General features: G+C 41.1%; 1 protein-coding gene and 1 pseudogene across 3 annotated transcripts in view; one reads left to right on the forward strand and one right to left on the reverse strand.

Annotated features, from left to right (window-relative positions):
• TRAPPC9 (trafficking protein particle complex subunit 9) overlaps positions 1-20,417 on the forward strand; it is a 510,030-nt gene that overhangs the window by 22,051 nt on the left and 467,562 nt on the right. For 2 of the 3 annotated variants that reach the window (XM_089898680.1, XM_089898678.1), the window contains exons 4-5: positions 4,600-4,728; positions 13,962-13,988. In XM_089898680.1, coding sequence (XP_089754806.1) covers positions 4,600-4,728; positions 13,962-13,988 — 156 coding nt within the window. The remainder of the gene's footprint in view (positions 1-4,599; positions 4,729-13,961; positions 13,989-20,417) is intronic. The other variant, XM_089898679.1, reaches the window with a different exon arrangement.
• On the reverse strand, positions 16,619-18,986 carry LOC111171335 (large ribosomal subunit protein eL31 pseudogene; annotated as a pseudogene).

Below are 20,417 nucleotides of genomic sequence, written 5' to 3' on the forward strand. Positions count from 1 at the left end.
CATAGGAGCACCTCAATACATAAGGCAAATGCTAACAGCCATAGGGAAATCAACAGTAACACAATCATAGGAGGGGACTTTAACACACCACTTTCACCAATGGACAGATCATCCAAATGAAAATAAATAAGGAAACACAAGCTTTAAACGACACATTAAACCAGATGGATTTAATTGATATTTATAGGACATTCCATCCAAAAACAGCAAAATACACTTTCTTCTCAAGTGCTCATGAAACATTCTCCAGGATAGACCATATCTTGGGTCATAAATCAAGCCTTGGTAAACTTAAGAAAATTGAAATCATATCAAGTATCTTTTCCAACCACAATGCTATGAGACTAGATATCAATTACAGGAAAAAACTGTAAAAAATACAAACACATGGAGGCTAAATAATATGCTACTAAATAAGCAATAGATCACTGAAGAAATCAAAGAGGAAATCAAAAAGTACCTAGAAACAAATGACAATGAAAACACAATGACCCAAAACCTATGGGATGCAGCAAAATCAGGTCTAAGAGGGAAGTTTATAGCAATACAGTCCTACCTCAGGAAACAAGAAAAATCTCAAACAAACTAACCTTACACCTATAGAATTAGAGAAAGAAGAACAAAAAACCAAAGTTAGCAGAAGGAAAGAAATCATAAAGATCAGATTAGAAATAAATGAAAAAGAAATGAAGGAAACAATAGCAAAGATCAATAAAACTAAAAGCTGGTTTTTAGAGAAGATAAACAAAATTGATAAACCATTAGCCAGACTCATCAAGGAAAAAAGGGAGAAGACTCAAATCAACAGAAATAGAAATGAAAAAGGCGAAGTAACAACTGACACTGCAGAAATACAAAGGATCATGAGAGATTACTACAAGCAACTATACGCCAATAAATGGACAACCTGGAAGAAATGGACACATTCTTAGAAAAGCATAACCTTCTGAGACTGAACCAAAAGAAACAGAAAGTATAAACAGACCAATCACAAGCACTAAAATTGAAACTGTGATTAAAAATCTTCCAACAAACAAAAGTTCAGGACCAGATGGCTTCACAGGCTAATTCTATCAAACATTTAGGGAAGAGCTAACACCTATCCTTCTCAAACTCTTACAAAATATAACCAAGGGAGGGACATGTCCAAACTCATTCTACGAGGCCACCATCACCCTGGTACCAAAACCAGACAAAGATGTCACACACAAAAAAACTACAGGCCAATATCTCTGATGAATATAGATGCAAAACTCCTCGACAAAATACCAGCAAAGAGAATCCAACAGCACATTAAAAGGATCATACACCATGATCAAGTGGGGTTTATCCCAGGAATGCAAGGATTCTTCAATGCATGCAAATCAATCAATGTGATACACCATATTAACATACTGAAGGATAAAAACCATATGATCATCTCAGTAGATGCAGAAAAAGCTTTTGACAAAATTCAACACCGATTTATTATAAAAGCTCTCTAGAAAGTAGGCATAGAGGGAGCCTACCTCAACATAATAGAGGCCGTATATGACAAACCCACAGCCAATATTGTTGTCAATGGTGAAAAACTGAAACCATTTCCTCTAAGATCAGGAACAAGACAAGGCTACCCACTCTCACCACTGTTATTCAACATAGTTTTGGAAGTTTTAGCCACAGCAATTAGAGAAGAAAAAGAAATAAAAGTAATCCAAATTGGAAAAGAAGAAGTAAAACTGTCACTGTTTGCAGATGACATGATACTATACATAGAGAATCCTAAAGATGCTACCAGAAAACTACTAGAGCTAATGAATGAATTTGGTAGAGTAGCAGGATACAAAATTAATGCACAGAAATCGCTTGCATTCCTACACACTAATGATGAAAAGTCTGAAAGAGAAGTTAAGGAAACACTCCCATTTACCACTGCAACAAGAAGAATAAAATACCTAGGAATAAACCTACCTAGGGAGACAAAAGACCTGCATGCAGAAAACTATGAGACACTGATGAAAGAAATTAAAGATGATACAAACAGATGGAGAGATATACCATGTTCTTGGATTGGAAGAATCAACACTGTGAATATGACTATAGTACCCAAGGCAATCTACAGATTCACTGCAATCCCTATCAAACTACCAATGGCATTTCTCACAGAACTAGAACAGAAAATTGCACAATTTGTATGGAAACACAAAAGACCCCGAATATCCAAAGCAATCTTGAGAAAGGAAAACAGAGCTGGAGGAATCAGGCTCCCAGACCTCAGACTATACTACAAAGCTACATTAATCAAGACAGTATGGTACTGGCACAAAAACAGAAATATAGATCAATGGAACAGGATAGAAAGCCCAGAGATAAACCCAACACATATGGTCACCTTATCTTTGATAAAGGAGGCAAGAATATACAGTGGAGAAAAGACAGCCTCTTCAATAAGTGGTGCTGGGAAAACTGGACAGCTACATGTAAAAGGATGAAATTAGAACACTCCCTAACACCATACACAAAGATAAACTCAAAATGGATTAAAGACCTAAATGTAAGGCCAGATACTATGAAATTCTTAGAAGAAAACATAGGCAGAACACTTTATGACAAAATCACAGGAAGATCCTTTTTGACCCACCTCCTAGAAAAATGGAAATAAAAACAAAAATGAACAAATGGACCTAAAGAAACTTAAAAGCTTTTGCACAGCAAAGGAAACCATAAGCAAGATGAAAAGACAGCCCTCAGAATGGGAGAAAATATTAACAAATGAAGCAACTGACAAAAGATTAATCTCCAAAATATGCAAACAACTCATGCAGCTCAATATCAAAATAACAAACTACCCAATCCAAAAATGGGCAGAAGACCTAAATAGACATTTCTCCAAAGAAGATATACCAGCAAACACATGAAAGCATGCTCAACACCACTAATCATTAGAGAAATAGGAATCAAAACTACAATGAGGTATCACCTCACACCGGTCATAATGGCCATCATCAAAAATCTACAAACAATAAATGCTGGAGAGGGTACGGAACCATCTTGCACTGTTGGTGGGGATGTAAATTGATGCAGCCACTATGGAGAACAGTATGGAGGTTCCTTAAAGAACTAAAAATGGAACTACCATATGACCCAGCAATCCCACTACTGGGCATATACCCTGAGAAAACCATATTTCAAAAAGAGTCATGTACCACAGTGTTCATTACAGCACTGTTTACAATAACCAGGACATGGAAGCAACCTAACTCTCCATTGACGGATGAATGGATAAAGCAGGTGTGGCACATATATACAATGGAATATTAGTCAACCATAAAAGAAATGAAATTGAGTTATTTGTAGTTAGGTTGAGGAACCTAGAGTCTGTCATAGACAGTGAAGTAAGTCAGAAAGAGAAAAAGAAATACCATATGTTAATATATATATGGAATCTTAAAAAAAAAAAAGGTTCTTATGAACCTAGGGGCAGGACAGGATAAAGACTCAGACGTAGAGAGTAGACTTGAGGACACGTAGAGGGGGAAGGGCAAGCTGGGGCGAAGTGAGAGAATAGCATTGACATATATACGCTACCAAATGTAAAATAGATAGCTAGTGGGAAGCAGCCACACAGCACAGGGAGATCAACTAGGTGCTTTGTGACCACCTAGAGGGGTGGCATAGGGAGGGTGGGAGGGAGACGCAAGAGGGAGGGGATATGGGGATATACGTATGCATATAGCCGATTCACTTTGTTAGTCAGCAGAAACTAACGCAACATTGTGAAGCAATTATACTCCAATAAAGATATTAAAAAAAAAAGTTAACATGTTATGGGCTTATTATTGTTTTAAAAGGAAGGAACACATAAATATTTAAATCCTCTTCTAGTTCTATTTGCGAGCATGGTAAATATCTGTAGATGTAACCTGCACAAAAAAAACGCTCTTTATTGTGGTACTTAGTGATTTTTCAGCGTGAAGGAGTTCTAAGACCAAAAAGTTTGAGAACCACTGAGCTACTGGGTAAAGATGAACACTGCAGCATGACTTGTGAGGCGAGTAGCATAGCCCAAGGTTCTTAGGGTTTAACTGCCAGTGATAGAAGAATGAAAAGTTGCCGCAACTCAGTGTGGCTGCCTTTGAGAAGGAGACAGGCCTGCTAGATGTTCGCTCGAAATGGGATAGATGCATTCCGGGTGAATGATGGGGATAGGTATTCTGGTCCTTCTTCCAGTGGTATGATTTAAAAAATATTTTCGATCCAGGGCACTGCTTCATCTGTCTGCAGTGTCAGCATCTGGCACAGAGCCTGCCACACAGTGTGAACTAAACTGTTGGTTAAATGAATGAATGAACAGCCTGTCTCACATGTGCTCAGCCCCAGAGAAACGTTGAGCATCGCGAGCGTTTTCTGCGCGGCCAGCTTTGACACGGGCCTGCAAAACATAGTAGGGGCCATGTTCCTGTTTGTAACAAAACCAGTGATCTGTAGGTTTGATCTCTGTTTTGTGGAAAAATTGGCATTTCCACATCGTCAAGCCGTTCAAATCATTCTTAGTCACTGCAATTTTTGCTAAGGATGGGCCACTAACTTTACTAATTGAACTTTTATTTTAATGCCCAGCTGCCCTTGAAGGGTTATGTTCAGCTTCTGTCATCTATCACTATCCTGGTGGAACTGGTGGTAAAACTGGAGCTCGAAGGTTCCAGGGTAGCTCACTTCCTGCTGAAGCAGCCAACAGACATCGACCAGGTAAGCTCTGCTCTTGCCTCCATCCTAGACTCAGTTATAGTCCTTAAGCAAGCAGGAGTAATCTATTACTGTTCCCTCTGAGTGAAGGTTGAGTAATGTTTAAATAAAATATAAAATCCGTTTGAGTCAGAAATCCTGCACGTAAAAAAAAAAAAAAAAAAAAAAAGAAATCCTGCGCGTGAGACATTGTCTTCTGATTCTATTGAATATGTATTGATCTTATTGAGTCTTATCAAATGATATTAATGGATTACAATGATGGGTTGATTGATTTATGGACCAGTTGCATAAAATTTCATGGTAGGCTGTCTTTGAAGTTCTCTGTCTGGGCCCTTGTCATAATTTCTGTGTGTTTGGTGAAGTTAGTCCCAGATGTCAATTTCAACAGCTAATTCAGGGCCCGGGGAGCTGTTTCTTCTTTTTCTGGTTGATGAAGTTCTCTTAATGCGTGAAGTTTGATTTCCTCATGTTTGTTAGCACCTGTGAAGAGTAAAAATGCATCTTTGGAGGAGAAGAACCACAAATGCTTGTTGAATGAACTTGACCCTTTTGACCCTTAATAAACGAATTTGCCTTAAATGTTCAGGATGTAGTTGTCATACCGCATAGGTCATGAAGATAATAACAAAGAATGCAGAGATCAAGGCTATACACAAAACTACTAGGTGTTTTTTGAACCATGAGATTTTTGCAGATTTTTTCCCCCCAAAGAGAAGGCCCACGGCCGTTGATGTGTATTGGATGCGGAAATGCCTTCAATGTCTTTTCCCCCTGAATTATACCATCCCCGTCACCAGCAAAGACTGCAGAGACCAACTCTATGAGCCAGTCAGTGTAGCCACTCAGTCTGAATCTGGGTGCACTCTTTGTAGAACTGCTTAGATGAATCTCTGGTGGTCCTTGAAGATGTTTTATCTTCCTTCAGCAGACCGTTCCTAACGGTTTTAGTGGGGTCTCCGTTATTGGAGAGGAAAGTAAAGCTGAGAAGTGATAGAGAAAGTCCTCAGACTGGAATGTCTCTGCTCCCTGCTTTCCTGGGCTTCAGTTTTGACTTGAGATGCCTCCCGTCGGTGCTCACCACCTGTGTTTATCCCGTGTTGTAACTGCTGTCTCTGCTATGAGATTCCAGCATTTCAAGTCCTCTTGTGCCCTTGCGCCAGCGGCCAAGCGCTAAAATATCCAACACACAGGTGACAGCCGTTTATCTTCTCCTTAGAAGAAAGTCTGCTCTCTCTGGAGGTGCCTTTTGTTGAAGGTTGTTTTATTTTATTCTTTCCCTGCTATTTGAAGAGTTATAATGTGTTGAGACTGTTCTACTCATGTGATTAGTGAGACTCTGGAGCCTTTTTAGGGTGATGCTTCACTTTCTCCCCTTGCTGAAGATAGGCAAAAAAAGTTTTAAGCCTGAAAAGGTGCTCCGTCTGCAGTAGAGAAGTGTCTTTATTTAGCTGGGCATAGTGTGAAACACTTGAGAACTTTCTACTGTTGAAGACAGTCTGTGGAGAAGAACATCCCGTGAAGCTTGGATGAGAGCCGAAAGAGCAGCGCTGATGGCATTTAGATCGGAAGTGATTTTACCACCTTTCAGGCATTAAAGGGTCCAGAGCCATGAACGGATTTGGTATCATGAGTACATATGTTGCTTCATCTTGGATATTAATTTCAAGATTAGTCAGTTTGTGGTAGCAGCCTCATCTCACATCAGGAATTTATGGTATCTACTCTTGGAGGTGAAGACCAGACAAACGGATTATTTAACATTCTCCCTTGAATTTATCTCTCAGGTTCCTTTTTCACCAGCAAAATAGCAGGCTACAGATGTCATTTAATGCCCATGTGGCCTGGAGCAAGTTTAATCTCTCTGTGCCTCAATTTCCTTATTTGTGAAGTGGGGGAGATAATAATTGTACTTACCTCGGAGGGTTCTTGTGAAGGCTGCATGAAATACACATATAAAGGACCTACAGCAGTCCCAGCCGGTGCTGGATAAATGTTAGCAGCCATTATTGTTGCCAGTATTATTATTGTTGATTGTCAAGTAGTTTTAAGACTTGGTAATATGAATTCATGAATAGTGTTAAAAGACTCTAGACATCTCAGATCCCCTTTACATAGTTTTCAAGATTTCCTCTGAGAAAAGGGAATTTTCCCCCCTCTTAAAACTGAATTTAGTTTCAAAAAAGAATTCTGTACTCCCTATGTCTTTTTGCTTTAATTCTCCTTTTGTTTACATTTTTTAAAAAAAACTTCACTTTCTTAGTATTCAGAGTATTCAAGGTTATTCAAAACTTGGTTTATTAAAAAATCAATAGGACATTCTGCAATCAGTCCAAAAGGAAATGCTTATTGACTTACAAATGTTTCTCCTTTATGGTTATTTGTACTTTTTGGACTAGCTTAATTTATTAATAGTAAGCGTCATCATCCCTAATTATTAAAATAGCTATGAATGATTTGGCATCTACCCTAGGCCAGGCTGTGCTAAATGCTTTCCTTACGTTTTACCTCATAGCAGGTGTTTGAGGGTAGTTATCAGTAACTCCTTCTTGCAGGTGAGGGATTGAGGTTTAAAGAGATGGGGTAACTTGCCCCAAATCACGCAACTGGCAGTGGCAGACTCGGGGCTGGAGCCAGGCTGGGGTGACTGCACAGTAGGCATCCTTAGTTGCTCCTCTAATCAGCCTCCCGTTGACTGGTTTCCCAAACTCCTGTGAGTTCATAAGTGACTGATTTTAGTGATCTCAACCTGATGAGGCCATAAAAGAAGAGGTATCAGTGAGAACACGAGACAGAGTGGCATAGCCTAACATTGTACATTTTCACAAATGTTTTATTCTCAGCTAATGACCTAAAAAGTTAGTATTTTTTATTTTAACTCTGGAAGCACTAAAAAAAACCATAAAAAATGATTACAGTGCAAAAGAGAAGTGAGCTTTGCAGATCCAGCCATTGCTAATGACTTACCACTTGTTTTTCTCTAGTGAGGCTTGTCGAGAGAAAAAGTTATAAAGACTGAACTGCTTTTATGTAGTCTTTAGTACGGAAGAAAAGATTAAGCCACTGAAAATTGAGAGAAAATAAAAATCTCTACTCTTTTCTTTCCTTATGATGAATATGTTAAGTTGGTTTTTATGGTTTAAGTATATATTTCCTCATTTGTGAAATTTGAATAATGTTATTTACCTCGTCTGACTGTGAGTTAGATACCTTGCACAAAGCACCCAAGAGATTCTCAGTAAAAATTTGCTGTCACAATGACAGATAGTTTAGAAGGATCAGCTCTGAATACTGAAGAGGGCGGTTTATTTATGATGCATATTCAGTGTGTATATACATGTGATATATATGAATATGACTTAAAGCGATAAGGATTCGGTTGCTTTTTTTAGTGCAGTATGAAGTTTTGATGAGAGTGTCATCCTAGTAAGATAGGGACTAGCTAAAGTGTCTTCAGCTGAAGAACTTGAAGATTATTTGTACAGAATGTATATTTTTACAACTCAGAATTCATATTGCCTTGTAATCATCCACTAGAACCTTTAAATTGCTAGGAATTTGACCACAGCCTTTATGTTTAGAAAAATCAGTATCGGTTATTTGCAGAGAATAAGCTTATCTCTTTTGTGATTGAAGAAAGTTTTGATTTTTTTCCTGTGCCCTTAATAGGTTTTATTTATTTATTTTTTAAGAAAGAAAATGGAAATTTTTTTCAAGCCAAATTTGAGGATTTTATAAAACCTGGGAAGAGCATCTCAGAAAGCTCTGAGAACAATCCTGCCTGTTAGAAGTCAAGGCACAGTTATATGAGTTTTTTGAGACAAGAGAGCTGTACATTTAATGACGTGTTGACAGTTTACACAATCCAGATCTGAGCATCATCATGGTGGTGGGTCATGTGTCCTCTTACAAGATAAAGACGGAATGTTATCTTTTAAGGAATTGCCTTGTTGATGCTAGGAGAATGCTGCTTTTTTTTTGACTGAGCAGGTATTTCTGCTGCTGGGGGAGGTAAATAATCAAAACGTTGATTTGACATCTGTCACTTTTCCTTTATAGAGGGAATAAAAGTGGAGCTCAGGGCTTCCCTGGTGGCGCAGTGGTTGAGAGTCCGCCTGCCGATGCAGGGGACATGGGTTCGTGCCCCGGTCTGGGAAGATCCCACATGCCGCGGAGCGGCTGGGCCCGTGAGCCATGGCCGCTGAGCCTGCGCGTCCGGAGCCTGTGCTCCACAACGGGAGAGGCCACAACAGTGAGAGGCCTGCATACCGCAAAAAAAAAAACAGTGGAGCTCATGCTATTTTATTTATTTATTATTTTTAATTACTTTAAAATTTTTTATTTTTTAACGTCTTTATCAGTATCATTGCTTTGCAATGGTGTGTTAGTTTCTGCTGCATAACAAAGTGAATCAGTTATATGTACACATATATCCCCATATCCCCTCCCTCTTTATTTTAATATATAAATAAGTGTTTTGTATTTCAACAGAATTGTATGATTTGTAGTTAAATGCTCTTTGGGAAGTATTTTGCAAGACACAGATTATCTACTGTTGGAAACATGCAGACATGACTTTTATGAATATAGAGCTAGTACAGCTAGCTAGTGTAAAACAAAAGGACTAGGAGAGCTTTGCTGCTGATTGCTAGAAGGATGGATCCTGGGTCTCAGTCTCCCTGTCTGTAAAATGAAGAGGCTGGACTGGATTCCTTCTTCTAAGATTAGTTTCCATGAGCCTATGTCTTTTGTTTATATTCAGGAGTGTTAACAATTTCAGATTACATACTGAATACCACTCCCTTCCCTGAAGCAGAATTCAGTTATGAGCTAGATAAGCTTTTAGTTATAGGCTCTGAGCATCCTATTTTTAAAAACCTTACTGATCGTTTCTTATTATACAGGCAATTTATGTGTCTTTTACAGCAACCTGGACAGCCTTTTGGGCCATAGGTGGCGCTGTTGCACCTTTTAAAAGTCTTAATGTTCCTGTTTGTGGAAGACGACTTAGCCCACGTTCCTTTAATTTGACTTCTTTGTTTAGTGCTTCAGGATAGCACAATGTCCATTATGTCTGGATACCTGGACAAATTATTCTAGTTATATCTTATTTTTATTCTGTCATCTCAGTGTGAAAATTTCAGACTTGCTGTGCAAACAATGGTGAAATTGTACTTTTCTTCCAGTATTAGAAACCAGTGAGCCATGATTTTATAAAACAGATAGAAGTGGTCCCTGGAGCACCTTAAAGCTGAAAAACGTATTGAACTCCCTGAGTATTGAACCCACTGCTGTGTGTTAATTAGTGGGAGGTGATTTGGTTGCTGTATGAAGGAGCGTAGTTTTTTGACTTGGGTTTGAATGCACTTGCTACCACTTAGCCATGCGAACTTGAGTCAGTTCTTTCTGAGTTTTTCCCTTGTCTGTAAAATAGGGACACTAATATCTGCTTTGTAGAATTGTGAGAATAAGAAGTTATGTAAAGCGTTTAGCACAGTGGTTATCTCAAAAGAGCTCAAACCCTTAGCTATTGTTTTGTATGAAGCCACCATTTTATATAGTCTTTAGCAATTACTAAGGAATTAAAATAGAAAAAGCTGGTTTTATGACAAAAGATCCAATTAAGAAATGAGTAAAATATTTGAAGATGTTCAGTACTTCCTGTACTCATAATTTAGCAGCAGCCTCAGAATTAGAGCTGTTATACAGTCACCCTGAACGTTAAGCCACAGAATTTTGGGCTAATTAGTATATGTTGGGGCTTAAGTGGGCCCGGTAATTACACTCTTCTTTTCTCCACCAGCCAACTGAGAGATGAGATGAGAGAGTAGGCAGCGGGAGCTAAACGTCTCCTTTGTTACTGGTAAAGCCACATTCTCCGTGAACTTTAGGGCTTCAGGGAAATGGGTGTCTTAATACTCTATCCCGGAACTAGAGAGACTCATGCAGTCGCAGGCAGTTCTGGGCCACAGTGGGCCTTCCTATGAGGGGACCTGTCCCCGTCATGCTCAGGGCTGTCATGTCACAAAGCTGAGCATCCTGGGTGCTTCCTGAGGGTGGCCAGCACCCGGGGGGGAAGAATGGTTTCCCGTGCCCCACTTGTCTCCCACACTCCCTGAGCCCACTCCTCACTCCATTTGTGCGAGGAGGGCTAGCCGTGGGCCAGGGGTCAGGAGTGTTGAGGGAGAAGCCCTCCTCATGGCCCAGAGGAGTGGGAGGAAGCGTCCCCTGCCTCAGTTTGAACAGGTCGTGGAGTGGAAGAGAAGGGTGCTCCCCAGGAGTTTATAAATAGGGAAATAAGGATGTCCTCTGTGACTTAAACTAGCAAGGAAACATTAAAGATGATTAGAAGGGAGACAGGCGGGGCATGCTTCATAGTTAACATTTGTTGGGCACCTAAAATGTGCTGCATACTTTTCTAAGCACTTTGCAGAAACTAATTTAATCCTTTGATCCTCACAACAGCCAAGTGAGGTAGGTTTGATTATTTTCCCAACTTTACAGATGTGGAAATTGAGGCACAGAGAGGGTAAGTAATTTGACCAAGGTCACAGAGCTAGTAAGTGGCAGAGCTGGTATTTAAACCCTGGCAGTCTGGCTTCCAGGCTCTCAGAGATGGGCTTTGGGTTTTTAGAGGTATCAGCCTGTCTGTGGATCTCTATGTACATCTGTCCATTCGTCGGCCTGGAAAGGGTGGGAAAGGGAGAGTTACACAAGTGTTCACAGCTGTGCCTCGGCCACTGTCCATGCACCGTGACCAGCATTCATTGTGGTCTAGGCAGCAGGTCTGTCCCTGTAACAGAAATTTAGTCCATCAAGTTAATCTAGGAAATCCCTCTTGCTCTGCATCTGTCCGTGCTTGCCATGTGGCCTCCTGCCCATGATTGGGTCGTTGGAGAGAAAATGTGCTGATTGTTGAACTCCGATATTTTAGTCTGATCGATAATTTTATGTCTCCTGTTACATTAGTAAGTTAAACCTCTGTTTCTTTTTTCTTTTGGTCACACCCTGCGGCATGCATGATCTTAGTTCCCCTACCAGGGATAGAACCCGTGCCCTCTGTGTTGGGCGTGCGGAAGGGAAGTCCCAGCCTCTGACTTTCTTACACCAGTCTCTTATGACTTTGGTTAATGTGAAATCAGTCAGTTGGAGGCTGATGGTGCTGATAATATCATTTCTGAGCACATTGAGGTACTCCTGTCTGTGGAGACCTGGCTGGAGGGCGCTCCTTTTTCTCACTGTGATTTCTTCAGACAGCACCAATTATTATCTCCCCACCCCCTCACACACACAATGAGGTGAGAAGCCTTCTGAGTAGGCCAGGTAATCAGATAGCAAAGTCGACGGGTCAGTAGACTGTTGCGTACCTCGAAGTGGGTTTAATAAAAGGAAAGGGCTTCCAGGGAGTCCAATTAGATGTTAAAGTTCATTTGGTAAAAGCTGTCCATTTTTTGTGGTTGAGCTTGTTCTTTGCTGTTCGAAAAGATTGGATTAGATGGATTAGCTTAAAAGGCAGAAAAGGATCGTTTCAGGTGGTATTAATACATCCACACCAGTGAGAAGTGATAGTTGACCGCCTGTGTGAGGCTTGAGACAGAAAGATTTTTACAAGCTTCATTAAACAACGTTAAAAGCTCTGCAATCTCAGTGTACTTAGCATGGGGCCCGGTTCATCCCTGGACGCCCTAAGAGGTCGAGTCATTGATGATTGTGATTATGACTCTGAGGCATCGAAAAAGTCCCCATCATATTCCCTATTCAAAGGACATGGCACAGTATAACATATTTGACCAGGTTTTTCACTGAACAGGAAGTTTTTAGCACTATCTGGAAATCTCACATTCCCCAAGCTTCCACACGGCTCAGTGTCCCCTCAGTGCAGATCCGTCAGCACTCGTCGTGGGCATGTCGTAGAGTGTGTGATGGTGCCGCATCCCTGGCTCCGCATCCGCCCCGCAGGCTTTCTCATCCCCATGTACCTCGTAGGGTTGCCCTGACAATCACACATGATGGTTGTCAAGCACTGTGTTTGGCATATAGTCAGTATCCAGTAGAAAGCACCTGTTTTTTTTATTATAATCGTGGCTTCTAGATGGCAGTGATTTTTAGTCTGCATGTAAAAACGGAGATTGCGATACACAAAGTAGCTCTTAAGTAGCATCATGGGACCTATTCTCTATGGACGATTGAAAACATATGCTATTTCAGTAAGAATATATGTTATTGGGACATACCTTTCTGAATCTTGTTAACATGTTTAAAAATGATCATAGCTGGGCTTCCCAGGTGGCGCAGTGGTTGAGAGTCCGCCTGCCGATGCAGGGGACGTGGGTTCATGCCCCGGTCTGGGAAGATCCCACATGCCGCGGAGCGGCTGGGCCCGTGAGCCATGGCCGCTGAGCCTGCGCGTCCAGAGCCTGTGCTCCACAACGGGAGAGGCCACAACAGTGAGAGGCCCGCGTACCGCAAGCAAAAAAAAAAAAAAAAAAGATCATAGCTAATGATAAGCAGGACTCTTGAACCCAGTTCCTCTTAGGGTATGTTTTGCCATCATGGGAAATTACATTCTATAGAGAAGGCTAATTGGGTCTCGTTGATATTTGGATGGTTTAATAGATGATCAAGGCTTTCAAAAGCTTCTTGATAATAATGAAGTTAACTGTTTTGTGTTGTAAACTAACTACAGAGCTACCTTCCAAAAGTTAGAAATCCTTAGCTTGTGAAATGTCCAGTAAATCAGTGTGTATGTGTGTCTGTGTGAATGTGTGTGTGTGTGGGTGTGTGTGCGCACGCACGTGTGATTTTATTTAGGAAGGAGAAGTAAGTTCCATATAGCCTTCTGATACCTTTCTTCTTCAGGCTAAAGTGTGGGCGTATATTTATACAAATAAATTGATATTCTTCTGTCACTTGGTTTATTTGTGGGAATAAGAAATTCTCATACTTGTTTCAGAAGAGTTAGGGAGTATAAGCTTGGAAGGTGGGAAGGGAGAGAGATAGGGAAGCACTTTACAGTTTGTGCAGGATATGAGAAATAGTTTTTCTTCTCTTTTTTTCCTTCTAAAGCATAAAGGCACTGAATTGTAACATACTCTTACTCAGAATTGCTTTTCTGATCAGATACAAGTGTCTCATATGTTTTGAGGCTATGTGAATTATGAAATGTGATTTAGCAGTTATCTTTAAAAGTAGTTTTGTTTTTCAAATAAAAGACCATAATCTGTTCTTTCTTCCAGGGGCACAAGAAGTTCTCATTGATCCAGGTACATGATCTATGTGCTTAGTTTCTTTTGGTTATTTTTTTAAGTGCTTGTTTCATGGTGGTGTGAATGAATGGTTAAAATTTCTGGATTATGATCTTTGGAACATACTGATTTAAGTAACTTTAAATCAGAACTGTTACAAACCTGATTGTTGTTTGTTCCTTGTTTCATGGGGCACCCTATTGATTTATGTTGTTTGTCGAAGAGGGAAATTCTTCCTCTAGCATGGTTAAGTGGATGATTTGCAGTGTGCTTTTAAAATTCTCTGAATGCATTGAGCATGCCTGTCCAGTTAATTTCGAATTTACTCATAGTAATGACTCTGCTCTGATCCTGTGGCTTATGCTCCTCTCAGTGTGAATTTGAATTCTCTGTTGCATTTTGTATGTGTGTTCTTAACAGGGAAAGAAAGACATTTTGCATTTTTTACAGAGGTGGGTTTTCCTTTCCCCTCTTAATGCCTTCTGTAATTCATACAGCAAAAATCTCTTTTATTGCAGTGCTTAATTATTTCGTAATGAGCTCTATTGTTTTCTGCCTTAATCGGACAATGGCAAAGAATAATAATAAAAAATGAAAACCCTCCCTTCCTTTGAAGGATGGAAATCAGATGGTCATGCTTACACATGCTTTGTGACCAACACATTTACTTTCATCTCATTGTGTATCTTGAGTTTGAAATGAAATTGCTTCAGGTTTGTAGATTTTTGTTTTAACATTTGTGTTGCATTCTTTCTCTAGGCTGACGTTTCCTGATGGAGCTTGTGGAAAGTGTTTTCCTTCCTAGAGGAAGGAAAACAAATGTTTTGCTTTGTTTTTAGGAGACCTGAGTTGCTGATGAGAAAGCAGTTGAGGGTGGGCTGAGGAACTGAATGATACTCCCTCACCTCCCATCCAAAACTGATGAACGATGAAATCAGTGTTAGATGTATTGGTATTTGAGCAATAGAAGTTAACGAGCCCAGACTGGCTAGTTATGCCTGATGGAAAGTACGGGATTCCCTTGCAGGAGAATTAGGTGCTTCTACCAAGTAGAAGTAGCTTAGAGCTGTCAGAAAAATCAGTCATATGTTGAGATTAAAAAAAGAATATAATATTTTTTATTTCTGAAACTTTTCAAATAAGGTTGTATAGAGCTGAAATTGAGTTTCGAGTGCTGGGAGTAAAGTCAGGGTGGTTCTGTGGGGCTTTTGTTCAGGGAGAGAGTGAGGCTGGCAGGAAGGGACGCAGAGCCAGGGTTTGGCATCCCAGGACGCCCTCTATTACGGTTTCAAGTGAGAAGCATGCAGACTCTATCTTCCCTGAGGGAGAGCAAGGAGAGAGTTGAGATTCTGCCCGCCCCCACCCCCCCCTACCCCCACCCCCCACCCCACCCCCCCACCCCACCCCCCACCCCCGTACCCCCACCCCCCACCCCACCTCCACCCCCCCGTACCCCCCACCCCCACCCCCCCGTACCCCCCACCCCCCCACCCCCCGTACCCCCCCCCCACCAGTTCACCTGGAGCCCTTCTAGCCTCTGCTCACAGGGCTTGTCCCAGGACTGGCTGCAGCCTTCTCTTCACTTGCCAATGTCTCATCTGCCTTTCAGACGTTAGTCTCTTCTCTGCCCTTTAAACCCTGGCACATGTGTTGGAGGGGAATCACTTCACGCCTCCTGGGAGCAGTGTGCTGTGACTCTCCTTAGTCTCTGCTAGTGTTCTCTTGGGGGTGGCAAAATTGTTCGGCTCTATAGAAAACCCAGCACGAAATTGTATCACTTTCATTTTATTTTTGAACTTTAAATGGATAAATTATTTGAAGGAAACTGTTTCAGAGTTTTTGCTGCCTGCTTTCCCCACAACCATTTCAAAGGCCAGAAGGAGGAGTTTGACCATCTCGGGAAGAGCTTCTCCAATCACTTCTAGCAGCTCAGCTTCCGAGCCCTTGATGGGCATTTGAAACAGAATGCTTCTTGGTCTCACACTGTTGTTTCTTGTCATTTCTGACTATTGCATGTACATTCAACAGCTGTTTCAAGTGAAGTGATCTTTTGTCCAATTTCAGTTAACTCAAATTTGCTTTTCCCATTTTAATGTTGACAGGAGTTTCTTCTTCCTAGAATGAAAATTAGCAATTTGCACTTACTACGTGAAGGCACTGGTCCGAGGTGCTTTTTTTTCTTAACAGTTTTAATACAATTTACCCATTAAAATATACAGAGGTTTTTACTCTATGACCAGAGTTGTGTATCACCATCAATCTTGGACATTTTCATCACCCCAGCAAGAAGCCCCGTACAGATTATCAGTCACCACCCATTTCCCCCATCCTCCCCCAGCCCCAGGCAACCACTCTTCTGTCTCTGGATTTGCCTGTTCTGGACATTTCGTATAAATGGAATCATACAGCTTGTAGTCTTTTATGACCGACTTCTTTCACTTAGCATAATGTTTTCAAGGTTTGTCCGTGTTGTGTCACGGATCAGTACTTCACGTTTTGTTTTTGCTGAATAATATTTCACCATATGGATAGACCACTTTTTGTTTACCCCTTCATCAGCTGATGGACATTTGAATTGGTTCTACTTTTTGGCTGTTATGAGTAATGGTGCTGTTAACATTCATATATGTTTTTATGTGGACGTATGTTTTCAGTTCTCTTATGCATATGCCTAGGAATTAGAATTACAGGGTCATACGGTAACTAAATGTTTAACTATTTGAGGAACTGCCAGATTGTTTTCCAAAGCGGCTGTGCTGTTTTACTTTCTCAGCAGCAGTGTATGAGAGTTCCAATTTCTCAATGTCCTCATCAATGCTTGTTATTCACTTTTCTTTTGTTTTGGCAGTTCTATAACTTTGCTTAACAATCAGCAGTTAGTTCTCATCCACATTAACTGTCTTTAGGTCTTTGATAATGGTGGCAGGTACATAGGTAACCGAGGTACAGAGCTTGTCTGGTGCATCTTCATCTTCATTATGTTTCTGGAGAGCTGCACATGGATACAATACGGGACATCCCTTATTCCTTTGGCGCAGACAGCTTTGTGGAGCCTGGTGTCGATGCGCACATCTGGAGTTCCCATCTCCTTCATGGCAAATTTCCGGATTTCTTTGAGTGCCCGAGGGGCACGCTTCTTGAAACCCACTCCAGGGATGCTCTTGTGAATGTTGAGAGTGTATTTTCTGGTCGTCACCTCGTTGACGGCAGACTGGCCCTTCTTCTTGCCACCCTTCTTTGTGGGAGCCGTCTAAACCCAGTCGACAAGAAGGCTCAGAGTGGAGTGGGACAAAGCCAGGCCAAGTCTTCCCTCCCAGCTGGCCTCATGCAACCGCCCTCGGGGCTCCTGGAGCCCCAGGTCAGGGTGTTATCATTTTTTTGATTATAGCTGTTCCAGTGAGGGTGAAGTGGTTTCTCCTTGTAGTTTTTTTTTTGTTGTCATTTAAAATGGAAATAGAATTTTTATTTGTATTTGTGTATATTTACTAATGTTAAAATATCATAAAAGTTTGCCATAATATATATATTTTTTTCTTTTTTAAAAATTTTTATTGGATTATAGTTGATTTACAATGTTGTGTTAGTTTCGGGTGTACAGCAAAGTGAATCAGTTACACATATGCATATACCCACTCTTTTTTTAAGATTCTTTTCCCATATAGGCCATTACGGAGTATTGAGTATAGTTCCCTGTGCTACACAGTAGGTTCTTTTTAGTTATCTATTTTATATATATAGTAGTGTGTATATGTCAATCCCAATCTCCCAATTTATCCCTCCCCCCACATTCCCTGGTAACCATAAGTTTGTTTTCTACATCTGTGACTCTACTTCTGTTCTGTAAATAAGTTCATTTGTACCTTTTTTTAGATTCCACATGTAAGCAATATCATAGGATATTTGTCTTTCTGTGTCTGACTTTACTCAGTATCACAGTCTCTAGATCCATCCACGTGGCTGCAAATGGCATTATTACAATCTTTTTTTTTACGGCTGAGTAATATTCCATTGTCTGTATGTACCATCTCTCTTTTTTTTTTTTTTCGGTACGCGGGCCTCTCACTGTCATGGCCTCTCCCGTTGCGGAGCACAGGCTCCGGACGTGCAGTCTCAGCGGCCATGGCTCACGGGCCCAGCCGCTTTGCGGCATGTGGGATCTTCCCGGACCGGGGCATGAACCCGTGTCCCCTGCATTGGCAGGCGGACTCTCAAGCACTGCGCCACCAGGGAAGCCCTGTACCATCTCTTCTTTATCCATTCTCTGTTGAGGGACATTTAGGTTGCTTCCATGTCCGGGCTATTGTAAATAGTGCAGCAACGAACATAGGGGTGTGTGTATCTTTTCAAATTATGGTTTTCTCCGCCTCCTTGTAGTTTTGATTTGATTTCCCTTATAGCTATTGATATTGAGCATCTTTTTCTTTTTTTTCTTTTTCTTTATTTCTGGTACACGGGCCTCTCACTTGTGGCCTCTCCTGTAGCGGAGCACAGGCTCCGGACGTGCAGGCTCAGTGGCCATGGCTCACGGGCCCAGCCACTCTGTGGCATGTGAGATCTTCCCGGACCGGGGCACGAACCCATGTCCCCTGCATTGGCAGGTGGACTCTCAACCACTGTGCCACCAGGGAAGCCCCCTTTTTCTTTTTTAAAAAATTATTTAATTAATTAATTTATTTCTGGCTGCGTTGGGTCTTCGTTGCTGCCTGCAGGCTTTTTCTAGCTGTGGCGAGAGGGGGCTACTCTTTGTTGCTGTGAGCGAGCTTCTCGTTGTGGTGGCTTCTCTTGTTGCAGAGCACGGGCTCTAGGTGTGTGGGCTTCAGTAGTTGTGGCACACAGGCTCACTAGTTGTGGCTCAGGGGCTCCAGAGTACAGGCTCAGTAGCTGTGGTGCACAGGCTTAGTTGCTCTCCAGCAGGTGGAATCTTCCCGGACCAGGGCTTGAACCCGTGTCCCCTGCATTGCCAGGCAGATTCTTAAGCACTGCACCACCACGGAAGCCCTTGAGCATCTTTTTCATTGTGCTTATAGGCCATTTGTACAATTTCCTTGAAAAATGTCTTTTCACATCCTTTATCCATTTTTTAACAAATATCTTTATTGGAGTATAATTGCTTTACAATGGTGTGTTAGTTTCCTTTGTATAACAAAGGGAATCAGCTAAGTGCATACGTATATCCCCATATCTACTCTGTCTTGTGTCTCCCTCCCACCCTCCCTATCCAACCCCTCTAGTTGGACACAAAGCACTGAGCTGATCTCCCTGTGCTATACAGCTGCTCCCCACTTACATTTGGTAGTGTATATATGTCAGTGCCACTCTCGCACTTTGTCCCAGCTTACCCTTCCCCCTCCCCGTGTCCTCAAGTCCATTCTCTACATCTGCGTCTTTATTCCTGTCCTGCCCCTAGGTTCTTCAGAACCTTTTTCTTTTTTTTTTTTTGATTCCATATATATGTGTTAGCATACGGTATTTGTCTTTCTCTTTCTGACTTACTTCACTCTGTATGACAGACTCTAGGTCCATCCACCTCACTACAGATAACTCAATTTCGTTTCTTATTATGGTTGAGTAATATTCCATTGTATATATGTGCCCCACGTTCTTTATCCATTCATCTGTCGATGGACACTTAGGTTGCTTCCATGTCCTGGCTATTGTGAATAGAGCTGCAATGAACATTGTGGTGCATGACTCTTTTTGAATTATGGTTTTCTCAGAGTATATGCCCAGTAGTGGGAATGCTGGGTCATATGGTAGTTATATTTTTAGTTCTTTAAGGAACCTCCATACTGTTCTCCATAGTGGCTGTATCAATTTACATTCCCACCAACAGTGCAAGAGGGTTCCCTTTTCTCCACACCGTCTCCAGCATTTATTGTTTGTAGATTTTTTGATGATGGCCATTCTGACCGGTGTGAGGTGCTACCTCATTGTAGTTTTGATTCCCATTTCTCTAATGATTAGTGATGTTGAGCATCTTTTCATGTGTTTGTTGGCAATCTGTATATCTTCTTTGGAAAAATGTCTATTTAGGTCTTCTGCCCATTTTTGGATGGGGTAGTTTGTTTTTTTGATATTGAGCTGCATGAGCTGCTTGTATATTTTGGAGATTAATCCTTTGTCAGTTGCCTCATTTGCAAATATTTACACCATTCTGAGGATTGTCTTTTCGTTTTGTTTGTGGTTTCCTTTGCTGTGCAAAAGCTTTTAAGTTTCATTAGGTCCCATTTTTTGTTTTTATTTCCATTTCTCTAGGAGGTGGGTCAAAAAGGATCTTGCTGTGATTTATGTCATAGAGTGTTCTACCTATGTTTTCCTCTAAGAGTTTTATAGTGTCTGACCTTACGCTTAGGTCTTTAATCCATTTTGACTTTATTTTTGTGTATGGTGTTAGGGAATGTTCTAATTTCATTCTTTTACATGTAGCTGTCCAGTTTTCCCAGCACC

This window comes from Delphinapterus leucas, chromosome 17 (assembly GCF_059928025.1).
Source record: "Delphinapterus leucas isolate spDelLeu-1000000601 "Yukka" chromosome 17, BTC_Dleu_Yukka2, whole genome shotgun sequence".
NCBI lineage: Eukaryota > Metazoa > Chordata > Mammalia > Artiodactyla > Monodontidae > Delphinapterus > Delphinapterus leucas.